The 25,883-nt window shown below is 47.4% G+C and overlaps 1 protein-coding gene across 4 annotated transcripts in view; it reads left to right on the top strand.

The window, feature by feature from the left end:
- PHC2 (polyhomeotic homolog 2) overlaps positions 1–24,729 on the top strand; it is a 154,083-nt gene extending 129,354 nt beyond the window's left edge. For 3 of the 4 annotated variants that reach the window (XM_036745055.1, XM_036745054.1, XM_036745056.1), the window contains exons 10-15: positions 16,592–16,794; positions 18,824–18,953; positions 19,831–19,945; positions 20,746–20,887; positions 21,698–21,974; positions 22,316–24,729. In XM_036745055.1, the coding sequence (XP_036600950.1) occupies positions 16,592–16,794; positions 18,824–18,953; positions 19,831–19,945; positions 20,746–20,887; positions 21,698–21,974; positions 22,316–22,470 (1,022 nt within the window). In that variant the 3' untranslated portion in view covers positions 22,471–24,729. Of the gene's footprint in view, positions 1–1,728; positions 1,784–16,591; positions 16,795–18,823; positions 18,954–19,830; positions 19,946–20,745; positions 20,888–21,697; positions 21,975–22,315 lie in introns of those variants that run through there. The other variant, XM_036745057.1, reaches the window with a different exon arrangement.
- The last annotated feature ends 1,154 nt before the right edge of the window (positions 24,730–25,883 follow it).

The raw sequence follows: 25,883 nt of genomic DNA, 5'->3' as shown, positions 1-25,883 counted from the left end.
TCTGAACCTCAGTTTTCTCCTGTCTACAATGAGGTTGCTTTGGTCATTTCTTAAATTCGGTCCCCTATTGAGTGCAATAAGCAGCTAGTCGGGGGCTCCAGCTTATCCTTGAAGCCCTGTTGGTGCCTTATGCATTTTTATGTCCTGTCGAGCCTTTAGCACAGACCTTGTTTATGACCGACTCCAAGTAGGTGTCTATTGATTGAGTGAATTGGGGTTGTGACCATGGCATTCAGGTGGTGAAAATGGAGATAGCCCGTGGCCTTTATACCCAGAGCCAGGAGCAGAGCCTGGGAAAACTGCAGGGGGAGAAAAGGCCAGGGTGGAGTAGGGCCCAGAGCCCCTTCCCTGGCCCCAACTCAGGGACTCAAAATCCTGCTCAGCTCTCGACCCCCGGGGCAGTGCTCCCTCCCCAACCTTTCCCGGTCAGCTCTCTAAGAGCTTCACAGATAGCTAGTGTTCTAAGCCCCTCACTACGAACAGGAGAAACCTGAGACGAGGCTGGGGAAGCTGTTGTCGGGGCAGCTACGGGGAGAGCCCCTCCTGGCACCCAGGAGTCCTGGCGCAGGCCTGCGGACGTGGGGGTTGGCCAGGAGGGAGGAGTGTGCGCTCGTGGCGGGGGCTGGGGGGTCCTCAAGAGACGTTTCAGCCTCGCCTTATTGCTGGGCTTCTTCTCGGCCAGGCCTCGGCAGCTTCTTCCAGATAATGCTAGTTCACGTGGCCATGGTGCTGTAGGATTCGCCAAAAAAGGCACTTTCTTCACAGCCACCCCAGAAAGTAGGTGATTACAGAGGATGAGGATTCCCATTTTACAAAGGAAGGGGCCTTTCTAGGCTCAGAGAGACCGAGAGACTTGACCAAGGTGACACAGCAAATACGTGTCACAGCCCAGTCCAGAGATGCTTCCTCTGCAGGTTTTCGGGTTTCTGTGCCGGCATCTTCGGCTCTCTTCTTTGCTATTCCGTGACTTTTTCCGTTCCTCCCCCATCCCTCTCTTCCCTCGTCACACTCCTCCTCCTAGTCTCTGAGCCTCAGGCTCTAGCTCTCTGAAATGAGGGGCACAGCATAGCGTCTACACCTCCGGGGTCCAGGCTTCGCTTCTTTGCCTTCCTCCCTCCCTCTCTACCACCTAACAGACCTTCCCTGCCCTCCTAGACTTCCCCTGCGCCCTCCCTGCTTCCCCTCTCCCCCCCTCCCCTCGGTTCTTTCCCTAGCTCCTGCTCCTCCTCCGCATTCTTGCCACCCACTCACTTAGCCCCTCCTCTCCTCTCCCTCACTTCTCTCCAACCTTCCGTTCCTCCTTCTTTTCCACCCCTCGCCCTGTAGCTCCTCCCATCCCAGCCCTCGCAGCCGAGCTCTTCTCCGCAGTCCCTCCTCCCCACCTCCCCCGCAGCCTCGCGCTCCTCCGAGCCCCTCCCTCCCCACCTCCCCCCCCCCGCAGCCCCGCCCCCGTCCCTCCTTCCCCTTCGGCTCCTCCCCTTGGCGGAGGCGGCCGCGGGAGCCCGGCCCGGACGCACCGCATTGTCTCCGCGGCGGCTGCAGCCCTGGTGCGCCCGCCGCTGGCCGCCTGTCCCCGCGCGGCGCTCAGCCCGGACCCGCGTCCCCGGCGTCCCCTGGTCCGGACCTGCCCCCGCTCCCGCTGCCGGGCCCGCAGGGTCGGATGCGCCGCGGCGGCCCCGGGCCCCGGCTCGGAGGCTCCCGGCGGCCGCGTGAGGCGGCGCCCGGCCCCGGGGCTGCGTAGGCCCCGCCCGGCCCGGCCCCGCGCGGCCGGGCCCCCGGACAGGTCAGTGCCCGGGGCGGGAGCGCGGGCCGGGCGGGCGGGGCGGCCTCCGGGGAGGTTCGGCGGGGCCGGCTCCTCGCTACCCCCCCCACCCCCCCCAGCCCAGCGACCCGGGCTCACGCGGGCACCGCCCTCGCCCTTCCCGGCCTTCTCCCCGTCGGCCCGGTCCGGCCTCCGCCGCCTCCCCCGGGCTCGGAGCCCCGCCCGGCCCCGAGAGCGACTGCGGCCTGGCCAAGGGCTCCCCAAGTCCCTCCGACCTCAGTTTCCTCCTCTGATAGACGGGGGTGGCAGCCGAGTATCTCGGGCCGTCTCGACTGTGGGCTATCTCTGCTTTCCTGGGTCGAGGCGTCTGACCCTCCCCGGGATGGGGCTGCCGGGAGGGGGCGGGGATGGCCGTGAACTTGGGGGGCTTTCCCTATGTTGGGCTCCGTTTCTAGGTCGTCCTGCCTCCTTCCCCCCAGCCAGGAGAAACCTGGACACTTTTAGAAAGCAGCCCGAACTCTGGGGGCTGGGAGGCCGCTGGACGCTGCGTCCCCGCTTTGGCCGCCGCGCTCCGGCATCTTTTGTCTGTTTTTAATTTTTAAGGAGGGTGCCCAGCCCCTCCCAGATGGTAAACTGAAATCGGGGAAGGGAAATAACTGGGCCAAGGTCTCGTCAGAAGCCTGTGAGGAGAGGGAGCTGCGCCTCGGACCGGACCCCGCTGGTCCGGGTTTCTTCCGCCTACAGCACTTGGTTCCAGGGACCCCCCTCGGCCCCTGCTGAGGTTTCTGACGTTCACTTTCAGTTTTCGTAGCCCAGCTCTCTTTCTCACGCAGCTTATGTATGGCTGCTAGGATGTTCTCTTTCACCCACGATCTGAAGGACTGCCTGGATTGTTTGCTTTCCCCATACCTTTCAGTACCTCCAGATTCTTTTCCCTGTCCACCCTGCCTTCATCTCGACTTGTTTTTTTGTTTTGTTTTGTTTTTTTGAGGGGGGTGATGTCTCCTGGACCAGGCTACACTGGCTTTGCCTTGTCCAGGCGTTTGTTACTGGGGCACAACTGGATAATCTGAAATCTAATTAGAATTATTGTGGGATTTTCTTCTCTTCCTGGGTCAGCTCAAATACAGGGACTGCCAGGCTTTCTGGTTAAAAATAAAAATGGCAGGCTAATGAGTCAGGAAAATCCCTTTTTCCAGGACCTGTGTCTTCTGCCCTTAGCTGTCTCTTCGAGTGCTCCAGTACAGACAAATATTTGACTGTGTTTAAGTCACAAGTGAGGTTTGCCACAGCCCTGATTTCACTCCAGGCTCTGGAGAAGGAACTTCTCTTATTTTCTTAGTTAACAAGTAAAAAGACCTTCCTCTGCTCCCACTAAGATACCTACTTAGTCACGTTATCCAGATTGCTCAGTGTTATTCAGAAATGTTAGCCCCTGGCAATGAGCTGATAAATTTGTATTTTCCACCACCGACTCATTCTTAATCTAAATTCCAGCCCCAAAAGACCGTTTAAGTTAGCCTTCGTTTAGTGATCAAGATCGTTGTTGAGGACCCACTAACTACAAAAGGTAATAAGTTACAGGTCCCTAACCTCTAGGAATTTGCACCTTATTGTTGCTGCCCTACTGGCTGCTTTGGGGGGCCACCTATCCCAGGCATCTCCTTGTCATGCTAACTCTAATGGCAGTACCTGCCAAAGAACGTTTCCAGTTATTCCTTGGATACAGCCCACAACTTTATTCTCTAACCTTGATCTTGAGTGAAGGTAGGTGGCCTTCCTGGTAAGTAGATCCAGATCTAGAGTCACTTTCCTTTTTCTCTTGGGATGCTCATCTGTCTCTTATCACTGTTCATTTCTGTGAGAGGCTTCGGAATAGGATCCCCAGTTCTCCCCTCCTCTTCCTGGACTCTTGGCTCACTGACCTTTCTTTCCCTTTCCGGTCCTGGTTTCCCTTCATACTTTTGTTCAGGACATGCTATTTACTCCTCCCACTTCTCCTTGTTGCTAACTAGCAAAGAAGCTCCATCCCTCTCTTCCATCTGTCCCCACAGATTCCCTTAGCTTCAGGTTACCTCACACATTTGTTCCTTTATATTTCAGTGGGGAGTTCTTCACCCCACAGCTGACTCTTCTAAGCTATCACTTCCTACGTTGGCTTTTTCCTAAATTGTAGATATAATTTATTGAATTTAACACAAGCCTCATTACCATAATTGATTGGAAACTAACTGCTCGTTAAAGGCATATTTTGTTTCCTAAATTCAAGCACTTGAATTTTTTCACAACTTCTTATTAATACTTTAACTTTTCAAGTGAAGTTGAGTTTACTCACATTTTCCCTTTCTAATTATTCAGTTCTTCCAATCCTCTCCCTTTTCCCATCCCCTCCCCCATGGCTCTGTCTGTTTCTGACTCTGGCTCAGCCCCAGAATCTACTCTTTCTCAAGCCACATCCTTTTTCCTGCTTTAATCATTTCATGTCTCTACTACTTTGAATCCCATGATCCTGATATTTTCAGAAGGAGAGTGGATAAATTAAGAGGCTAGCTCCTATGAAGAATTGTAGTTCTCACTGGCATTAGGCAAACATACGTGATTGTCTTTTATTTATCCTGTATGTTTCAGAGAATGGCACAGTGGTTCTCTTTTGTCTGAAATGTGCCTTTCTTCGTTAGGAGTATACATCAGACCTTTCTTCTAAAGCCTGTGAAAGCCACAATCACTGGGTCACAACCCAGAGTGGCCACACCTATCCATCTTCTCTCTGCCCTCTACTCCTCCTAGTAGAAGGCATTCCCAATCACCAGGCCCCCAAAATCTGGGAATCTTGAGGGTAGTTATCATTCTGGCTGTACTGTTATATGGCTCAGTGATCATGATCATGGGTTTTCATCCCTTCCTTGGGTGAGTCTAAATGTAGGCAAGTTAATATTTTTTTAAAATGTTCAGTGTTTAAGCCATTGCAGAATGCCTATGCTTACTGGGCCTTCCCCCTTAAAAGGCCTCTTTTTTAGAACTTAACACACAAATACCTGTGCTGGCATTGGCTGTAGGGAAACAGGAATAGGGAACCTTTCAAAATGGTGTCGTGTACCTACATTTCATCTGTTTTGTGCCTGTGTTCTCAACTGGAAAACAGAGGATCGTTCCCTGCCAGTAGAACTTTGACTAAAGGGACTCTACAGCTTCCCAGTGGTGGTCAGGAAATGCCATGTGACCAGCCTGCAGCAGTCTTTACTCTAGGGCCTGCCTATTCATTTCCCCAGCCACCTAGCACCCCAGTGGCAGAAAGGCTATATGGAAGTACTAACTGCCATCCCCCTGTCCCCTCAACTTTGGGATGTGCAGGTGCTCTCTGTGCCAGTGGATAATAATCCCCTTTAGTACTTTATTTACAGAAGTTCAGGATTAAGCACTTTAGAGAATGGGGTCCTACAGAAGATTTGATTTAAAATAAAATTGCTTTCCCAGCTTCTAATTGAAGTTTAAACTTATCGAACCAGTTGGAAAGATTTAAGCATTTTTATTTCTATAAAAATGGTATTCTTGTTTAATGAAGCCTTATTATGTGTGCATCACAGCTCAGGTACCCTTTAAGGCAGTTCACATCACATGTCTTAAAGCAGTGGTCTATTTTGGTCTTTCTTCAAATTGAATTCACAGTTACATCAGAAAACTACTGCTTTTGGATACTTTGTTTGCTAGCAGTGATTGAGGCAGGTATTTGTGGAGTCATTGGGGAAGTGAACTATTACTAATTCAGCAAGTTAATCATGGCTATTCAGGGAGTTTTTTTCACTGTAATTCATTAGGAAGATACAACTATCAGTGGGTCCCCAAACTAGAAAACATTTTAGGTTTTTTTTTAGCTTAGCTATAATAATATACTTAGGTATTTAGGATTTTCTTCATCAACAGCCCTGTATGGCAGACTTGATTATCTAATATGGTTGTAAATTATTCCAGTTAATAAAGAGTTATACTATACATAGATCATCACAGAATTAGGATACAACAAAGCATTCACTGTATAATCAAGCATATTTGTTCAGTTTTAAATTGAGATAATTCTTTTAGCTAGGTCAACATGAAAAATCTAGTACTGGGTTATGCAGCAAACCATATTCTTTCTCTTCTGATTTATTCATAGACTAGTAAAGGAAGATGAGCTTTCTTTTCCAGTTCACAAATGATTTGTAAATTTAGACCAAATCACTTGAAAATAGGAAAACAGAAGTTGCTACTATTAAAAGCTAAATTAGCACTTTCATTTTCTCAGATGCATCCAGGTAGATAAGAGATTTGGATTAGTTTACTGACGTAACTGCTCGTTGAGGAGAGATGATTGTTAAATGTTGGGGCCATAGTCAGCTCTTGTCCAGCAGTTAAGGACTCTGGTATATTGAAAATATTGGCAAGAAATAAAGCTTTAGATTTCATGGCATCTTGAGAGCTATTTTCAGACCATTTTTCTAAAAAAAAAAAACTTTAAAAGATTTCATAGTTTTACTGTACAATTCAAAGTTTCAGTCACTCTGTCTTAAATTTTGGCATATCTTAAGTTTAAACAATATTAATATGTTTTCTTACAAGCCATTTAAAGGGATTTAAATTTTTAAGATTAATTTTGGGGAAACATTTTCTGGTCTAATTTGGGGCCACATCCACTGGGAAACCTCTTTTCTATCATCATTAGTGTTCTACCAATAGCCTAGAGGGGAGGCAGTGAGGTCTGAGAGCTTAGTGAGAAAACAATTATGGGAAAGAAGGGGGAGGAGAGCAAAGTGTTTCTAGGGAACAGAGGTTATCATTAAGTCTTTACTTGCAAGGCCAGTGTTTTCAAGAGACATGACTCTAGAGACCATTCACTGAATCCTAAGCTAATAGCATCCTCTCTATCCTGGGTTAAGTCAGATTCATCTTGCCCAATATTCTTGCTTCAAGAAATGTGTTATAGGTGAGGGTGATTGCCCTTTCGTGACATGAGCTTCAAATATTTTGTGTGTATCCTGAATGTCCCTAGCGTTCTTGGGATGATACTATCACCAGTGAATTTATGGAAACCCTTTGAAGCTCTTTTTTCAGGTTGTACCACCTTGAAAAGGCAATGAGTTGTCAGTTTGTCTGTTGTGTAGAGTAACCCATTTGAAACAAGCTACGCTGTTTCAAGCTAGTTGAACTTGCAGAAGGCTTGCTAGTTTGGAATTTCAAGATCCAGTGAACAGTGCCATGGTCACCGTCTGTCCCCTTTATTTATAAAAGTCTTATTTGTTCTCAGCCTTTGTCTTCTCAGAATGAAAAGTCACCTCCCACGTGTGTGTGTGAGAGAGAGAGAGAGAGAGAGATGTAGATGTCCAATCTGAAAATAAAACCCATGCATCTCTAGTGCTCCAGCACCAAAGGTTAGTGTAAATATGGGTACTGAGAAATCGGTGGCTACCTTGGTGCCCTTTTGTCAGTCGGTTTTAAAGTCTGTTAACAGCCAGTAAATGTTTGCTGAGTGAATGATTTGAGTTGAACCTTTCTTTGGTTTATCCTCATGGCAGGAGCAATTGCATTATAGTCTGCCAGACAGAATTGAAAGCTCTCTGCAAACCTGAATCCTGAAAGAAAGGAAAAGACTTGGAGTAAAATCAGAATAGAAAGGCTTGGATGGTAAATGGTGCATAGTTCAAGAAAAAGAGTGCCAGATTTGAAGGCAGAGGACTTGGGTTCAGATTGCTTAACATCTCAGGCCTCATTGTCCTCAGCTGTAAAGTGAGTGTCCCCTTGCAGCTTTGTGATCCCAGACAGAGGCCTGTTTACTCGGATCACAGTGATGCTGGCTCCCTGGTACGCAGCCCAGTTCTCTCCATTGGGCAGCCCCTGGAAGACCAATCTGCCTTTGTAAGGGGCCTCAGCCCAGCATGCTCAATAAAGAGCATTTATTAAGGGCTTTCTTCTATGCCAGGCACTGTAGTAGAAAGATCATCGGGTCTAGAAGGAGTACATCTGAATCCAAATGGCAAATGATCTAATCTTGGAGCCTCACTTTCCTCAGCTGTAAAATGAAGATAAGAATCAGTACGGACCATTGTGAGGATAGCGCTTTGTGAAGTATAAAAATGAGGGCCTTGTCAAGGCCTTTGATTCCTCCAGGGCACCCCTGGCCACATGTTAAGAAAAGAGCTAGAAGCCCTCCCCTGTAAACATCAGTGGGTATCATGGCATCAGGCTCAGGCGGAAAGTCATGGTATTTTGTGAGCTGCTTCCCTAGTCTTCCTGCAACTAGAATGGTGCTTTGCTTTTGCCCATCACTCCAATAATACCTTCTGCTGTTGTTGCTACCAGGTTTGATGTGGGGGACTCCAGTTAGGGGCAAAAGCTGAGGCTGTGGGCAGGAAGCAGTCTGCAGCTGTTTGGAAACCCTCCATTGCTTTCCTTGTTCTGACCAGCGCATGGAGGGGATCTGTTCACCCCATGGATTTCTTCTGTGCCTGGTACATACAGAAGCCTGAAAACCTTCGCCGCTTACAGTTTGGTTGATTCACCCTTCAGCAGGAAGAGGCCAATGGACCCTGAGGGCGAGCATGAAAGGCAGCTGTATGGTAATTGAAGGAAGAGGGGCAGCTTTCCCTGCCTGGGAAGGCAGAGTTCTGGCTACTCAACTCTCCCTAGTCTCCAGCATTTGGGCCTCTGAAACCAGGAGCCTCAGTTCTCACCAGTTTATCTGGCTTGGTGCGCCAGCTTCCCTTATCTCAAAAGCACCTCCAGTGCTTTTAGATTTACCGAATACAAAGCTTCAACCCTTATTCTGATTAAAGGATATATCACTTTGGTTTCAAAATAACCAAGTAGTATTGGAATAAGTTATTTAGGGCTTTAAAGATGTTGAGCATTTCTGTACCTTTCAGGCTGAAGGGCCATGCAAGCCAGCCTTGTTTCAGTTGACAGCTAGCTGTGAGTTCAGGAGTGACTTGGTAATGACAGTGGCGTCTCTTAGGTACTCAGTGCAGACAGGATGACTCAGAATGGCTATCAACTTGGTGGCAGGCAAAATGATAAATGATAGCTCACATTTATATAACTTAAACTCCTAAGTGAGTTGTCCCCTCCATCACACTAATAACTGTCTTAGTAGAGTGTTTAAAAAGGATCTTTGAATGTTGGAGGATATTCTTTCCAAGTCCAGAGACTTCCCCTCCATCCTATCAGAAGAACTGAGATCAGCAACTTGGGAACTCTACTTCTGAAGATCTTGTTCCTTCATATTCAAATCCCAGCTGAGGTTCCTTAAATCAGAACTGGGGCTAGGCTGATGTGGCACTCTAGCATTCACCCATGCAAAGCTTCTCTTTGGAATCACTGCACCCAGTTCTCTTAAGTGAAGCCTCAGACCACCCTTACCCAGTCTGCCTCTAGATGGTAAGCCTGGATTTTTTTTTATCTTAGAAGATTTAATCACTTTGCCTAAAAAGGCCTGATACCTAAAACTGAGTCCCCAGGGTCCTTGTCCAGCCTGTTCCTGAGCCCTTCCCCAATCACCATGGCTACAGATGAAGACACTGTTCCCCACATCTATAGCAGGTATCTCGCCAGACTCCGTCTTCCCTGATGATTGGACAGACAACCTCAAACTGACAGAATTTCCTGTGGTCAGTGATATTAATAAGCCTTTCTGAGCTGTGGTAGGTAGTGTCATTGCTGGAGCTGGAGCCCAGGTTCAAGCCTGAAGAGGAAAAGTCTTAGGGTCAGTGTGATTCATTTGAAGGGCTCTTATGTGGAAGAAAGAGTGGACCTGCTCTGCTTTGCCAGGCCAGAAATAGGAGCAACTGAGCTACGTTCAGCAAACAATTAAGTACGAGCCCTATTGCCCCTGCCTAGAGGATCATTGTGACGTTGAAATACAGAGTAAGCAGTGAGAATACACTGAGATCTGGGGTGGATCAGAAAAGCTTTCTTAGAGGAGGTGGCACTGAAGCTTAGCTTTGAAGGAGAGGGATAGCAAGAAGTGGAGGGGAGAGCATTTCAAGGCCTGGGGAATGGTGCATTTGAAGGTGAGGAGGCAGGAGACGGAACGCCATGTGTGGGGAACTGCAGGTCAGTTTGGCTGAAAGTACATGAGGAAAAATAGAGGCTGGTGCCAGATTGAGAAGAGCTCCAATGCAAAACTGCAGTTTGTATTTTATCTTACATATAAAAGGGATAGCAGCCTCTCAAGCAGGGGGTGAGATTGTTGTGTGCACCTTTCCTTCAGGAAGCGTCCAAATGAATTAGACAGTTGTGTGGACTAGACTAGAGAGGGGGTTCCTAATCCCCCCTGCCCCATCACGTGTCAGTAGGCCAGGGGACAGATTCTAAAGGCTTGGACTAGTTGGTGACCGGGTCAGTTAAGAGAGGGGAATGTGAGCAGGCCCGCATGCGGAGGTAGAATCTGCAAGATGTTGCGACTGACAGGATATGACAAGTGAGGGAATAAGAAAGAGTCAAAATGACTATGCCAAGGTTGTGAACCTGGGTGACGAGAAGGATGGTCATATCCTCAGTGAAAATAGAGACATTTGGAAGAGAGACAGTGAGTTAGAAAGTGAATGAGCTCCATTGGAGCTTTGTGGAATTTGAGATGTCTGTGGGATAGCTAAGTGGAGGTGTCCAGAAGTGTTGGAGGCGTGGAGTTCAGGAGACACAGCATTTGATTATAAAACCTTCGTGAGAACTGATGACTTCATGAAGAGAGTATAAAATCAGAGATTCTTTTGTATCCTGGGCCCTTTTGGTAGTCTAGTGAAGCCTGTGGACCTTTTCTCAGAATAATGTTTTAGCTTTTCAGAAATTCCTGATGGAAGGAAATGATCAATAACAAAGATTAGTGAAAGTTAGGCTATAATTTTTTTTCCCATCCAAGTTCACAGATCCTTGAAATATATCTGTGGGCCCCTGGTTAGGACCCTTTGGTGTAGAAAGAAGAGAATATGGTCCAAGACAGAACCTGGGGGTGCCCCTATGCCTAGGGGGATCGTCTTAGAATGATGCATCTTGGGAGAGACTTTAGAGATTCTCTTTTTATAGGTTTTTAGAGATTCTTCATTTTATAGATGAGGACGGTCAGAGAGAAGATTCAGCTTTTAGTGACAGAACCAGAGCTATAATCTTGGTTCCTTTTTCTGGATACCTGGGCATTACCAGCCCATACCTTTTTGCATTTCAACCCATGGAGGTAGAAAGGACAACCCTCTGTTCCTGTTGAACATACAGTGCCTGCCACCAGCCATCCTTCTCTGTGTTGTTTCACTATGTGCATCACTTTGCAGGGCCCCATTATGCTTAGGCTATATGACAGTTACTTGTGAATTTCACTGTCACTTTTCCTGACCACGTGTGAGTAAGCTAGTTTAGCTGAGATGCAGTGACATGACTTCAGTGCCAAGAGCTGTGAGTGAGCTCTGCGCCCTATATAGGGGACCTTGTTTTTACCATTTGAACAGTCAACTCCAGGCAAATGATCTCTACTATGCCTCATTATAGTGTCTTTTGTGGATAGCACTATCTGCCTTGCCCCTTCCTCTAGCCTAACAAGGGCTTCGATATACCTTTTAAGTCAGAAGATTGAACCATTCCCATGACCTACAAAAGTGAGAACCAGAAATAGAGCAAGTCAGGGGAGGACATTCTCCTTGAGCTGGCATTTTGCATCTTTCTGAGTGGTGCTTTCTATTCTCTGAGGGGGGAGTAGAATGGGAAATCTGGACCCCTTCCCAGCTTCTCTGGAATAAGACCATTCACAGTAGCTTATTTTACTGAAGTATGGTATGGTGCAATCAGAAGCACCCACAAGCAAATGTTAGTACTGAAACCCCTTGCAAGGTGACTTAGGAGAAGGCATTATCAGTGTCCCAGCTGTCAGTTATCATCTCTCAGCACATTTAATCACTTCTAATTCTATAGTAATAACACATGGTTTAGAGTTTGCAAAGCTCTTTTCTCATGTAACCCCACAAGGTTGGTAGTGCCAATATTACCATCCCCAAATCTTGGAGAGGTTAAATATGTTGCCATGAAATGATTGCAGGGGCAAGATTCAGACTCTGATTTCTTGCCTCTAAGTTCAGCACTCTGTACTACAGAACACTGCCTCATGCTGATCTCCATCGAAGTCTCCTTCAGCCCGGGTTCTGAGGTGGGATGTTTTTTGGTGGGACTTAGTCTTAGCCCTTTAGGCTGCGTAGCTTACAAGCCTTGTGACCAATTTGGAGCTTGGAGGCAGTGACACCTACTGGCTTCTAATGGATGGAATGACTTTGTAAACATGTGCAGGGAGGAGGTGTCTAGCTTGAGGGGGCTCACCTCTAACTTCCAGCTTCACACTGCATTGCCCTCTGTTGGAAACACCACACTGCAAGGGGAAGGATCTGAGCAGCCAGCATCCATCTGACTGTGTTTCTGAAGTAGACAGATTCCTAAAGATGCCATGCAAATGTAGGCTGGCACCAAACCTGGCAGTGCCTAAATCATTCTGGCTTTGGAAAGTGCTTTGCAAACATCAGCCAGTGCCAAGGGTCATGTTCAGACGCTAACGGGCCATGGTGAAAGCCAAGGTTACATTGGTAACGATGGACCTCAAGTACCTGTTTTGTTGTGCCCCAGCAAGAGCTATTCTTTCCTCCTTTTTTTATTTGGAGAAATAAAAACTTGGAAAAAGAGTTGTCAGGAAGAGTCAATCTTACATTGGCAGAATGAGGATGGAATTTGGAGCAGTGCATGTATTATATAATCTCCCTTAAGACATCCTGATTTGGTATTAGGACAGTGGCTCCTTCCTGCTGTGGGATAGATCCCTGACCGTTCCCCACCCCCAAAAAAAGATACAGTGTACCTGAGCTTGAAGTTCTGTTTACTTCCTTTCCCATCATATTTCCCATGCTGTTTTCAGGGCTTTGGAGTCTGCCCTTAGGCAGTGCCTGCACAATTCCATTGCTTATTAAGAAAACTCCAGGAGGCACTGACTCCAAAGACAGATCACAGGCACATAGGGACCTTAGAGGTCATCTCGTCCAGCCTCTTTTTTGTAGTTGAGGATACCACCTAGAGTGGTTAAGTGTCTTGCCTGTGGTTACACAGTATTAGGTGGTAGAGCAGGGATTTGAACCCAGGCTCTCTGGGTCCACATCTAGTGCTGTATTCCTAGCTCTTGATTTCAGACTGCTGAGGGCCAATAGAGCAGGTGTGAGTTATAGTGTCTCTCTCCTACCAACATAGAGCAGCAAGTTGTCCTTGGAGCAGATTGGGAGGCCTGGGAAAGATATTAATGTAATCTCATTATGCTGAGCTTGTCACAAGGCAAAGTTGTATTTGGTTATCCCAGAAATAGCCCAGTTGCCTTTATGAGAACAGGTAAGGAATGGACCTCTAGGGTGACCGCACAGAAAAGCAGGCCCACAGACTATTCCCCTGGCCATATCATGGCAGTGTTGCAGTATATTGCTCAGTAGTAGTGTTTTAGATCCTAGGTTCAAATCTGTCCTTCAGCCCTTACGAGCTACATGACCATGTCTAGCCACTTAACTCTCAGCCTAAGGGTTCCTTATCTGTAAAAGGAGATAGTAATATTTGCATTCTTCATGGGATTGTGAGGGCCAAAAGAGAATGTATATAAGGCACTTTTCATAGTCCCTTGAGGTTGGCAGTGTTTAAGGTCTGAAAAGTCAGGGTAGAGTGATTGTTTCAGTCTTGTTTTAAAGGTGGCAACATTGCCTCATATACTCACCCTTTCCAGATAGGGCCCTTTGCTCTTCTCTACTCTCCAGGGCTAAAATTCTACCTTCGCCAAGGGTAAAGCTAGCCATGGAATCCTAGCATCCTCCAATACCAAGGCTGGGAGGGCCCATAGAGACACTCCCCATCCTTGTACAGAGGAGATTTCGGCTCAGATAGGAGTGAATGGCCTTACTGACCCACAACTAGTAAGTGGAATAGCCAGGGTTAGAACATAGGTCTCCCGACTTTGAGCCAGTATTGGGCCAAGTAGAGAATGTGGCACTAGGAGTTATTCTTCCACCTACTTATCCTCTACTAGGATAGCTAGGTGGCACGAAGGAGAGAGCATCAGCCCTGTAGTCGGGAAGACCTGAATTCAAAGCAGACTCAGACACTTACTAGCTGCGTGGCCCTGTGCAAGTCACTCAACCTCGGTTTGTCTCAGTTTCCTCAGTATAAAATGGGGATAATGCCACCTACTTTGCAGGGTTATTGTGAGAATCAGATGAGATAATTGTAAGGTGCCAAGCACACAATAAGTGCTATATAAATGTTAGCTATTATTATTATGACTAGGATTTAAAATTTCTTTATATCCTTAATGAATGACTTAATGATTTACATCTGAGATGAGAGACAAAAGGAATAGATGTCTTAACAAGGTTAGAGGAAACCATATTAAGGGAGGCAGGGGATTATATGTTAAGTAGGTAGATAAAGTTCTGCCAAGGGTAATGAGAGTTTTGGGAGTGTGTCAGTCAGTGTTTGTAATAGAGTGAAATGATTGAAATCGTCAGACAGGAAGGCTCGATATGGAAATAAATGTAGCTTTCATTTTTAGAAGACTCACTTTATATTTTAAAGTTGTTGCTTGTTTTTGCAAGTTTGGAGGCTTTTGAGATAGACCTTAAAGGTTAGTTAGCCCGCATTTTTCTGATAAGAAAAACTGAGGTCCCGAGAGAGAGCTGTACTGTAATTTGCCAAAGATACACATGTAGTAAATTGTGGAGCTTATATTCAAACTTAAGTCCTCAGAACCCCCAAAACAATGCTTTTGCCACTGATGTTCTTTCAGATTTATTTTTGCAGATGTGTCAGAAATTTTATCCATTTTGTTCTTTCTATTTGTCACATTAATTGAAGCAGAAATTTCTGAAGTCATTATGAGATGACCCATTTCCAGTTCATCAAGGCACTCATGAATTAGTTTAGAAGATATTTTTGCCAGGATGTATTTGGACAGCAGTTCAAAATACAGCAGTTACAAAAACTGCAACCAAATTTTGTATTTTCAGTATTTTTCTTTGGCCTGTTATAGTTAAGTGACATAGCAAATTTTAAAGTTTTTTTTAGCAGTTTTCAATATATATACAAAGTATAGGCCTTTAAAAGCAGGATCAGCATGAGAAACTTAAAATATTGCATTGAGAAAGAGGTATTTTTTGATTTCTAAATAATTCTCTACTATAAAATTTTATGAAAAGAAAAATATGCTTCAGTGGGAATTACTGTTCTTAAAAGCTAGGTTATTACCATTTTTGTATTCTTAAATGAATCCAGACTAACTTTTATAAATTCATTAATGTGACCTTTAAAAATCTCATCAGCAAAAATTTTTTCTTGGCTAATTCCCCCTTATCCTTGAATTTGATCATATTATAGAAAGAGATGGTTGCTGGCTGTTTATGTTATAGCCAGATGCTTGCAGTAAAGGATTGAGAATACTGGCAGTCAGTCAAAGTAGGTCGTAAACTGTTCTATACCGTACTGTATGTATTAGGGCTACGTAATTTGCAATTAAGAATTTCTGCTCTTTGATGATAACTTAGATCTTTATTCTATCTTAAATGTAGATTTTTTTGCTTTTGTAAAAAGTTGTACAATATCTTTAAAACTTGATTTAAAACTAGTTTTGTTTTTTAATCAGTAATTTGAATGCCCCCCATTATGGTTATTTGACATTTACTAAGCTAATTTCCAACATAGGGATAGAGAGGTATTTAGATGAGCCTGCATCGGTGGTGATCGAGAATTTTAGTCACCTCCCTGACAAGAACTGGCCTGTTTTGTTTAGTTTTTTAATCTCTCGTTTCTTGTATGTAGTAGATGGTTCCCAAATGTTTGTCGATTAAAAGTGGGGTGGGTATGGAGATGGAGTTGGTTGTCTTTAAAATGATAAAAATTCACTGGAAAGAGTTGAGGTAAGATTTGGGGGAGGAATAGAGGCATGATATGTCATTTGTTGGGCTTAGGTTAAATGAGATTGATCTGACCAGGATTTGGACTAGATGAACCTTTTTGTGTCCCAGACCGCTTGGGCAGTCTGGAGAAGCCTGTGGACCCTTTATGAGAATCATATTTTTAAATGCACAAGATAAAATGCACAGAATTACAAAGGAAACGAAAGGTTAGAAAAAATAAAAGTGTAATTTTTTTCCCAACCAAGTTCATGGACCCCCTGAAATCTATCCAGATACCCCTCAGGACTTCAGGCTAAGAACACCTAGACTAAATGATTCTTAAGTTTCTTTCCAGCTCTCTAGGATTTTGTTCTCTGGTTCACTTGAAGAATGGATGAGAATCCCTAGAAAACTAACGATCATGAAAGTAGCATTTTGTGAGAGATGAAAGCCATTTGAGGTTAATAATGGGAAGAGTCTATGGGAAGGAATTTTGTCCAGATTGTGGCTTGGGTTGTCACTGTCTCTAGGTTGGTTAAATGTTCCCTGTTGATCAGAATGGTTTTTGGACTTATTTGTACAAGTTAATGTTGACTGTCCTAGATTACAGACTCCTGAAAGACAGTTACCATGTTTGTGTAACCCAGTTAAAGTGTTCTGAGCACAGGCTTTACTATATAGGGCCAGTTTTTCAGGTGGTGTTGACACCTGCCCACCTCCCGCTTTTTAGGTAGGTATGAATGAGGGTGCCTGATGCTGCAGTTTTGTCTCCAGTCCTCTCATCCCTAGAAAAGCCAGGCACATTTTTGTCAGCATTGTTTCTCTTTGACCCAACTTTGTCCTGTGCGCATCTCTGTCCAGGCCTCTGGTTCTGATCCCTCCTTCTTGTGTCTTCATATTTCTCCTGCTACAGAGACAGGTAAGGGCATTGTTTATGCACTGAACGACCTCAGCAGCCCCGGCATGACCTCAGGGAACGGAAACTCTGCCTCCAGCATCACTGGCACTGCCCCCCAGAATGGTGAGAATAAACCACCACAGGCCATTGTGAAACCCCAAATCCTGACGCATGTTATCGAAGGGTTTGTGATCCAGGAGGGGGCGGAGCCTTTCCCGGTACGGACTACTTTTTTTCCCTTTTTCAAAAAAAAAAAAGTTTATTTTGGATATGTGTTAATTTTTTTTAACAATTCCATGCAAAGTCCTGAATATGCTAACCATTTCTCCTCCCTTTGTACCATGTCTTAAAAGCCCATTTCTTTCCAGGACCAAGTAAGTATTCACCCAGATCCAGAATGGCTCAGTGAACATAAATGAATTAGCAAGTTCCCTAGGAAAGCCACACAGTTTGTTGTCAGAGAGGCATCCTTTGATTATTGCAACATGGTCAAACCTGTGAAAAGGGGCTTTCTAGAAGTTGAGGCACAATATTGTTCTTTGGGTTGGAATACCTTCTGTCTCAGTGCCAACATGAGAGTCAGTAGTATGAGTGTTATTCTTATGATGCTTAAATTTGTTCACCTGAGAACGTGAACTCAGATGAGAAGGCACGTGGGTGACTAGCTGAAGAGCAAAGGAACCTTGTAGAAGCAAATTCTTAATATCCTGCATAAGTGAGAGATTGAAAGACCAGCCATGTAATGTGATCAGGCAACAGCGAGATGTCAAGGCTGGTGTGGAAGGACACCAGGGTCCCTGAAAGGCCCTTCTCCACAGCAGGGGCTTTCAGGAGACCTTTAGAGAAGGTGGAGTTGAGAGGACCTTTAGAAGTGCTCTGTAGCAGCAAGAAGCTATATGAAGGGCAGAAGATGTTGGTCCAGTCAAAGCTGGGTTGAATTAGGAGTCGGGGCATGGATTCAAATCCTGTCCCTTTCAGTGACTGCCTGTTTGACCTTGGGTCAGTCACCTACCCTCCCTTGGCCTCAGTTTTCTCATCTGTAAGATGAGAGGACTAGATTAGATGACCTCTGAGGTCCTTTCTATAGCTTTATCTTTGTCCCAGCTACAGACCCCAAAATATAGAAGACAAAGAAAGTAGCTTCTTTGAACAACAACAAAAGAAAACCCCCGGGGACTCTGGAGGGGCTGGTCTGAGGGACTTCAGAACAGGTGGTTCTACTTCGTGTTTGCTTTTCAGGCTGAAGGGACCCACAGCCACAAGTGTTTTAGGATTCCTTCCAGCTGTGGGACCTCTGGCCACCATAGACGTTTCCACCAGCCCCTTTTCTTCACCATTTCTCCTGTAGATCTGGAAAGGACCTGGATGATTACCAGCAGGCATCCTGCATACAATCGAGAGATAGAGTTGCTGGTATTCTGAAGGATGATAAAAGATAATACATGAGCTGCAGGGTATCGTAGACCAGGAGTGGAATGGGTATAAGTGGCCCTACCCTTGCTGGACCAGAGTGTCCTTCCTTAAGCCTGGGCTCACTGGACAACACCCGATTCTGGGAATACTAGTTGGGGAAACCAACTGAGCTTCTCTGAGTAGAAGCAGAGAGCATTGTTTAACCCACCATTCGTTCCCCTGGATTTAAGCACTGTGTGATTTGACCATTTTTGTATGGTTACATTTTTGAGCCACGTTCTCTGTATCAGAAGAAGAATAATTGAAATGAAGGATCTGGGCTAGTGTCCTATCAGCCTTGGGGTGGTCCTGTGGCTCCGTGACTGGCCTTCCTTCCATTTTCTTCTCCCTGGCCTTTGGGAGCAGAGGGCTGGGAAGAGTAGTCACCAAGGCAGCACCTCTGAGCCTCAGCTCACTGCCGTGGTTTATTTCTCTTACCACTTCTCAGCCCCACTCATGTGCTGTTAGTGCAAAGGAAAAGAGAAGGAGCTTGTGCTCCTTGGACATTCGTGAGGGGGAGCCTGTTCTCAGCATCTCGAGCCGGTCGTTTGTGCCCGTTAAAAGTCAGCCTCCCCTGTTTGCTATTCTGCTTTGTGAGTTCAAGGACCAGGGTGATGCCAGCAGCTACGAACGCTGGCACCAAGTGAGACTGGCTACTGCGAGTGTTGTGGAGGCTTGGCTAGTGTTTGGTACCACAATACGTTCTACATATTATCTTGATGAGGATGGAAACCATGATTAGATCTTGAACTGTGGCCTCTCCTAATCTGCCAGGCCCCCTGTCTCATTCTGTAGGTGGGACGTTCGTCCCTGCTGGTGGGGAACCTTAAGAAGAAGTATGCACAAGGGCTTTTGCCTGAGAAACTCCCACAGCAAGAGAACACCACCACCACTGATTCTGAAATGGAGGAGCCCTATCTGCAAGGTGAGTGTCCCAAGTGGGCAGCAGTGGCTCAAGAAGGCCTGGACAAGTTTTGGGAGCTTTCAATCACAGGGTCCTGTGGTCTTTTCCAGTTTCATCCCCAGCCATTTGTCTCTTCAAGCTACCTGCTTTTCCCTTGTAAATTGTTGGGTCTATAGTGCTGTGAGGCATGCCGCTTCCGTCTTGGATAACTCCAGTGCTTTCTAGGGCAGGAGTAGTTAGCTAGAGAAGGGGTGGGGGATGGGAGAGGGAGTATCTGCTCTTGAGAAAGGTCACTTGCTGGTTGGATGGAGGATTGCCTGGAAGTGGGGAGAGATCTGAGGCAGGCAGAACCCCCCTCCCAGCAGCTATTGCAGTCATCCAGGCATGAGGTGATGAGGGCCTGCATCAGAGGGTTGGCAGAGTCAGTGGAGAGAAGAGGGCATATTCAGGAGGTACTGCAAAGGTAGAATTGACTGGTCTTTGCAACAGCAGCTTGGATGGGGGTGGGGTGAAAGTGAGGAGTAAAGGATGACACCTACATTCTGAACCTGGGTGATTGGGAGGTTGGTGGTTTTCTCTTGACAGTAATAAGAAGGGAGCTGCCTTTCTTAGCTGCTGTTTGACACTTGGACCCACAGTACTTGAAAAAGAGAAACCAAGAGAGTGAATTCTTGGAGGGGAATCACCAGATCCCCTTGGGTGGTTCTGGTCAAAAAAAAGCCCCAAACCAAACAGTGAAATAGCCTAAGTCCTTAGAATTACCTGTTAGTGATGTGGCAGGGCTGCTGCTGGGTCTGGCAGCTATAGGAACACACTGAAGAGCACGGAGTAAGGAACCTGCTGCACAGGAAGGTGACCAGCATCCTCTCAGACTAAGAATCCAATGTGTACCTTTCAGAATCCAAAGAGGAGGGGACTCCCCTCAAACTCAAGTGTGAGCTTTGTGGCCGGGTGGACTTTGCCTACAAGTTCAAACGTTCCAAACGCTTCTGCTCTATGGCGTGTGCCAAGAGGTAAGTGGCCTCAGCCCTGCTGCCCTGCCCTCCCCAGTTTTCTCCTTTCCCTAGCCTGAGGCATCCTTGGTTTCTGCTCTTAATCTTACCAGGTTCTTGATGCCCCAGAGGGCTTTTTTGCCATCCCCATCTACCAGAGACATTTTCTGTCTTAGGTGGCTGCAACCTGCCTGCATTAAGTGCACTCCGGATAGGACTCGGCTGCCTGAAAACTAGAATCTTGGGGCCCAGGCCCAGAGCCAGACCAGATTAAAGAGCATCCCAGACACAGAGGACAGGAGATAGCCTATGAGCATAGTTCACTCTTTGTATACCCTCCCTTCCTGGGGCCTGCGCCAAATTCCTGTCATAAGGCTTGTGTTTGAAGTTTTTCCTGAAGTCACACCCTTTCTCCCCAACTGTTCCCTATGTGGGATTACACATCAGCTCAGTGATGGTTGCAGGTAACTGCCTAATGTTTCCCTCATCCCATGTGGCCTCAGAGGCAGAGGGACACCTGAGTATGAAGCCCTCATTTTCTGGATTGAGGGTAGAGCTGCTGGGGGTCAACATGACCAGTGACTGATAGGGATCTCTGAATAATGTCCCTACCATTGATCCAACTCCTTGGGTAGAATTGGGCCATCTCAAGCTGTGTCCAGGTGCCTTGGCTCTGCCTAGGGAAGACCCACCTGGAGTTGGTGGTGGCCTTACTGTCACCTCCCTTCACAGTGTTCTCCAGTTGGGAGCTGATGGCCGGTCAGTGTCAGCTACTCAACTTGCCCAGAGTCCTTAACCCCTTTCTCCCTGGGCTTGGGCAGGTACAACGTGGGCTGTACCAAGCGTGTGGGACTCTTCCACTCTGACCGCAGCAAGCTGCAGAAACCAGGGGCTGCCCCCCATAACCGCCGACGGGCCAGCAAGGCAAGCCTGCCAGCACTGCCCAAGGATGCCAAGAAGCAGGTGAGAGGGTACTTTGTCCCAGCCTCCTTCCCATGTATTCTTCCATGAAAAAGCACACTTTGGGCGGCCTCTCCACTCCTGTAGGCACTGTCTGGTGCAGAAGGTGCCCTGTGTCCTTTGCTTTCCAGCACACAAACCCCTCAGCTGAACTCTCTTTGTTCTGGGTGCCATGCTCAGGGCTTCCTGGCAACCCAGAACCTCAGATTCGCATCCATCCTACAAGGCCACACATGAGTACACAATGGAGGCAGGGTGGCACACTGGGAATGCACTGAACTTGCAGAGAACCTGCATGTGAGGCCTGGCTCTTTTGCTCACTGCCTGTGTGACCGTGGGCAGGTCCCTTCCTCTCCCATCTGGGTGACAAGAGAATTGGACTGGATGGCCTCTAAAGCTGTGCCCCTGCCATCCCTGGAATTCACGGGCCCCCAGCCTTTCAGGAAGTAGCTTTCCTTGTCCCTTGCCTTGCTCAGGGCTGACCCATTCTCCCTCTCTCCTTTGAATCTTGATATGCCTACTCTAGGGAGATCCCCTTCACTTAGATTCCTCCCCTTTCCCTGGTGCAAAGCTAGGTTGTCCAAGGAATGCGGTGCTTGGTTGTAGAAGAGCTAGGAATTCCTAGAAGATGCTAAAAGAGCCCTATGATCTTGACTTTTCGCTTTCTCCCTGCCTGCATCCTCCTTCCCAGAGTGGTTGGGCACCAAGTCCCTGCTCTTCCCTCCCTCACTCCACCCCCCAGCCCCTGTTGCTGCTGCCCAGGAGGGATCTTGCCCTGCCTCTAAAGCTCAAGCTCCGTGTGTGTTTCCCTAGCCTGCAGGAACTGTGCCTCTCTCAGTCACAGCCGCGCTGCAGCTGACCCACAGCCAAGAAGACTCGAGTCGCTGCTCAGATAACTCAAGTTACGAGGAGCCTCTGTCACCTATCTCGGCCAGCTCCTCCACCTCACGACGGCGCCAGGGCCAGCGGGACCTAGAGCTCCCAGACATGCACATGAGGGACCTGGTGGGTGTCGGGCACCACTTCCTGCCCAGTGAACCCACCAAATGGAATGTGGAAGATGTCTATGAGTTCATCCGTTCTCTGCCAGGTAAGAGCCCCGGAACTCGGCTATCTCACAGTTGAATGCTGGGAAGGGACTGCCCCACTCTTGCTGGGTCTTGGGTGCTTTTTTTCTTGTAGGAGGGAAGAAGGAAGGGGCATTGTGAGGCAGGTTGCTGCCCAGGGAGAATAACCAATCTCCCAGCAACAGCAGTTGAGAGCTGTTTCCTTGGAAAGATCCAGCCCTATCACCCTCATTGTGAGGGCTCCTGCTCTGCCCCCTTCTTTTGGCCCCTGAGCAGGGAGAGTGGTAATGCTACCTACTTAGAGATCTCTTCTTTCTCATGCCCCCACGATCCAACTTGTAACAGATTTGTCTTATCTTCCTAGGCTGCCAGGAGATTGCAGAAGAGTTTCGTGCCCAGGAGATCGATGGGCAGGCCCTGTTATTGCTCAAGGAAGACCATTTGATGAGTGCCATGAACATCAAGCTTGGGCCCGCCCTGAAGATCTATGCACGCATCAGCATGCTCAAGGACTCCTAGGACCTGGCCATGGAAAAGACCCCTTCTCTTCTTCCTGGGAGCTCCTTGCACCCTAACTGAGCAGAGCACAAGAAACGTTCCCATGGGGCATAGAGAAGGGGCCATGAGCTCCTCCTGGGCATGGCTGAGGAGGAGGGGCTCTCTCAGCCTCCTCGCTTCCCTCAGGGCCCTTGCATTTCTGCAGGAGAGGACGGAGGTAGGCAGGTGGCTGCAGAAGTTGGGGCATTGTGCTTGTAAATATTGGTAGCATCAGCTTCTTCTGAAGTCCCATGGCTCTAGCCCTGCTCTCTTCCCTGTCCACCCTAGCCCCCATCCTCACCCCTCAGAGGCACAGGTGGCCAGAGCTCCCCAACCCAAGTGGGATAGCTGTCAATGATGACCACCAGGCCTGGACAGAGGCCAAGGCAGCCCTTGCCTGCCTCATGCCCTCTTCTTCCCTAAGCTGGTTAACTCTTTCTTCGCCAGCTTCTCCCCCTTCAGCCTGGTTCTGAAATAGCCAAGAATTCTCCCAGATCCAGGCACTGCAACGTCCAGGTGGAGAGAGAGAAGCTGGGCCTGATTTGGCCACGCCTACTGGCCATACGCCTTAACGCTGTGTGTGTGACTGTGTGTGAGAGCCCGGACTGGCAGATGGGCTGAGTTCCTTCCTTCTGGCTTTATCCAGGTCTCCTCCTAGTGCTTTGTCCTGGACTCCACTCACCCTCAGGTGGAGAATGAGGGAGCTGCAGCCTCAGCACAGAGGCCAGAAGGGTCTGTAAGGGGGAGGTTTGGGGACTCTTCTTTCTGGACTCATGAGGCCATCGTGACATGCTGCAAATTGCTCCCGAATGCCCTGCTTTCCCACGAACAGCATTAAGGAAAGGCTCCTTCCAAAGGCCATTGTGAAGGGCATGGTCTCTTCCATCCACACCACCCACGTGGCTGAGGCCTTGGGGACCCAGGGACTGTTGAAAAGGATTGCACAGCTCTTGTGTCACGGTCGGCCTGAAAAAGGCCATCTCCTCACCTCCTCTGCCTACACCCCTTTGCCTCTAAAACTTCCTAGCATCCGTTTGGGCCTCTCAAGAAGGTAGGGTGGGAAGGGAAAAGAGCTCCCCCCACCTCTGACTGCCCAGCCTCATGCAGACTGGGAAGGGGTTGGGGGAGAATGGAGCTTTTCCCTGAACAAAGTGGGTACCTCCTTCACACGAGTTATTCCTCACCCTCTAGGCAGGGTAGAAATGGGAAATGAAGGACTTTTTAGAGACCTTTTTTTTAATTAAATAAATCTCTAAAACCTGCCTTGGCTGTCCCCTTACTCCCCCATGGGCTCCTGCCTTCAGTCTTGAATGGCAGTGGTGTGGCTCCCTGAGGTGAGCACTTGAGAGTAGAGGTGGTTGCCCCTACGCCACAGCCTCATATAACTTTGAAGGGCAAGAAACAGAAAAGCAAACACTATAGCATTAGAAAGGGGAAGATGGTCTCCCTAGTGAAGATGGAATTCTTTGGATGTTTGCATATGCTGAGCCTGAGCTCTTATGGCAAGCTAGTAAAGCACCACCACTTCTCTCCCTTTTGCAGCTTCCAGGTATGGGGGAATGGGGAGGGAAGGATGTGTTGGACTTGGACTCAGAAATCCTTGCTCCATTTACTAACTAGAAGATGCCCTTTGGGCACACCACTACCTGTGCCCACCCGCATGGGCATAGTGTGAGGGAAACACCTGAGAAATAAGAGCAGTTATTGTAATTACCTGAGGCAGGGAACCCCCTTCCTCTCTCCTTGCCTGAAATTCTCACCATTCATACCTTTGGGTTAAGGCATTGTCTCCAGGAAGTCCCTGCTTAGTTGCCTAGCTGAGCCCTAGCAAAGGGCAGATGTGGACACAAGGCTGGCCAATTCTGATGGGAGAAGTTTGAGAACATCAGGAGTGTGCTAGAGTCTGGGGGGAGGTTGCCAAAGTGGGGAGAAGATCACCCTAAGAGGATGGAGATGCTAAAAATAAATGGTGTCCTTTGCAATTGGAGCTCAGGCCAGCCCTGACCACAGGAACCCTAAGGGCTCCAGCAATGTGAATGAGGAAAGGCCAGGGGGTGTCAAGCCACTGGCTTCCAGCCCCTCCCTGGGTTTTGGCAAATGAGCAAGGGTTAAAAAATAAGGAAATGAACCCAAGGAGTGTTTCTGGCCATCTTGAATACTTTGAGAATCTGTGATTATGTCAATCTTTGTGAATTGCTGTGGCTGAAAAAAAGTTGCTGCTTAATGAGCTGAAAAAGTTCATCTGTCGTATTGTGGTCAATCTTCTGGTGATGAGCCTCTTGGAATGAAGACCATGGCCAGGCCTGTACTCAAAACTTTTCCTGCTTATGCTCTGGCAGCATAGCCTTTGACAACCCAGGGCCACTTCCATGTTAGCATAAGATTTTAGAAAAATATGTTAGCAGTACAAAAAAAATTATCCAGATAGTTTAGGTTTAGAGCCACTTTTATTTGTAATATTTTTTGTCTATAGATTGATGTGCTAAGCACTAGGGAGTAATCAGAAGGGAAAAAAAGTCACCTGGGCCTGCCTGGGTGCAGAGTGCCCTTGGGGTTTCACCATAGCTGGTGGGATGCCTGCTGGAAGAAAAGAGCCCATATCACTCCTTACCAATGCACCCATGAGGGCTTGCCAGTCAGCCCACCCATAACGAGAGAAGGGGCACCCTGTTCTGAGGCTGACTTAAACAATTGTCTCAGGGCAAACAAGGGGTGATTGACAGAGATGGTTGTTGAAATGGGTTCCCAAGGGACAGGTACTTCTCTTCATGTCTGTCTAGGGAAGGGAGGGAAGGACATTGTGCCTAGGATAAGCCCATGGTTCCATGGAGAAGCTGGGGCCACTCTTCTGGAAAAAAAAAGGATAGTACTAGGAAACCAGTGGAAGATAGTAGCACTTCCCCAGCTTGACATAAGGTCCCACTTGGCAGAAGAAGGGATGAAGGGCTTGGCTCACTCCATGTTTCTCCATCCAACTGCTTGAGTGAGATCAGAATATGTGAAGGTGAGTCTGGAGATCAATTTCATGTGTCTATGTGAATCTCAGGGAAATCATTTAGAAGTTCATTAGTATTAGTCGAGAAAAAGGTCTCCAGCCCTTCATCTTCCAAAGCCTTAGATTCCCCTTACCAGGAGGCAAAGCCTTCCCCTCCCTCCCCAATCACTTAGATCTTGTGCTGGGAGTAGAACACTGGGTGCCTGATGAAGAAGAGTGTTCCTGTCTCTCCCCACTCAAAAAATAAAAAAGAAAGAAAATAAAACTTTGAATTATCTGGGTAGCTCTGAATGTCTACCACTGTCCTCACTTGCCCATTCCCCAGGATCCAAGAACAAGACTTCAAAGCTGATCCATGTATAGTCGACTAGTCAGCATTTATCAAGCATCTGTATGCCAG

Source organism: Trichosurus vulpecula, chromosome 2 (genome assembly GCF_011100635.1).
Source record: "Trichosurus vulpecula isolate mTriVul1 chromosome 2, mTriVul1.pri, whole genome shotgun sequence".
Classification (NCBI taxonomy): domain Eukaryota; kingdom Metazoa; phylum Chordata; class Mammalia; order Diprotodontia; family Phalangeridae; genus Trichosurus; species Trichosurus vulpecula.
This window is presented reverse-complemented; position numbering and strand designations above follow the sequence as displayed.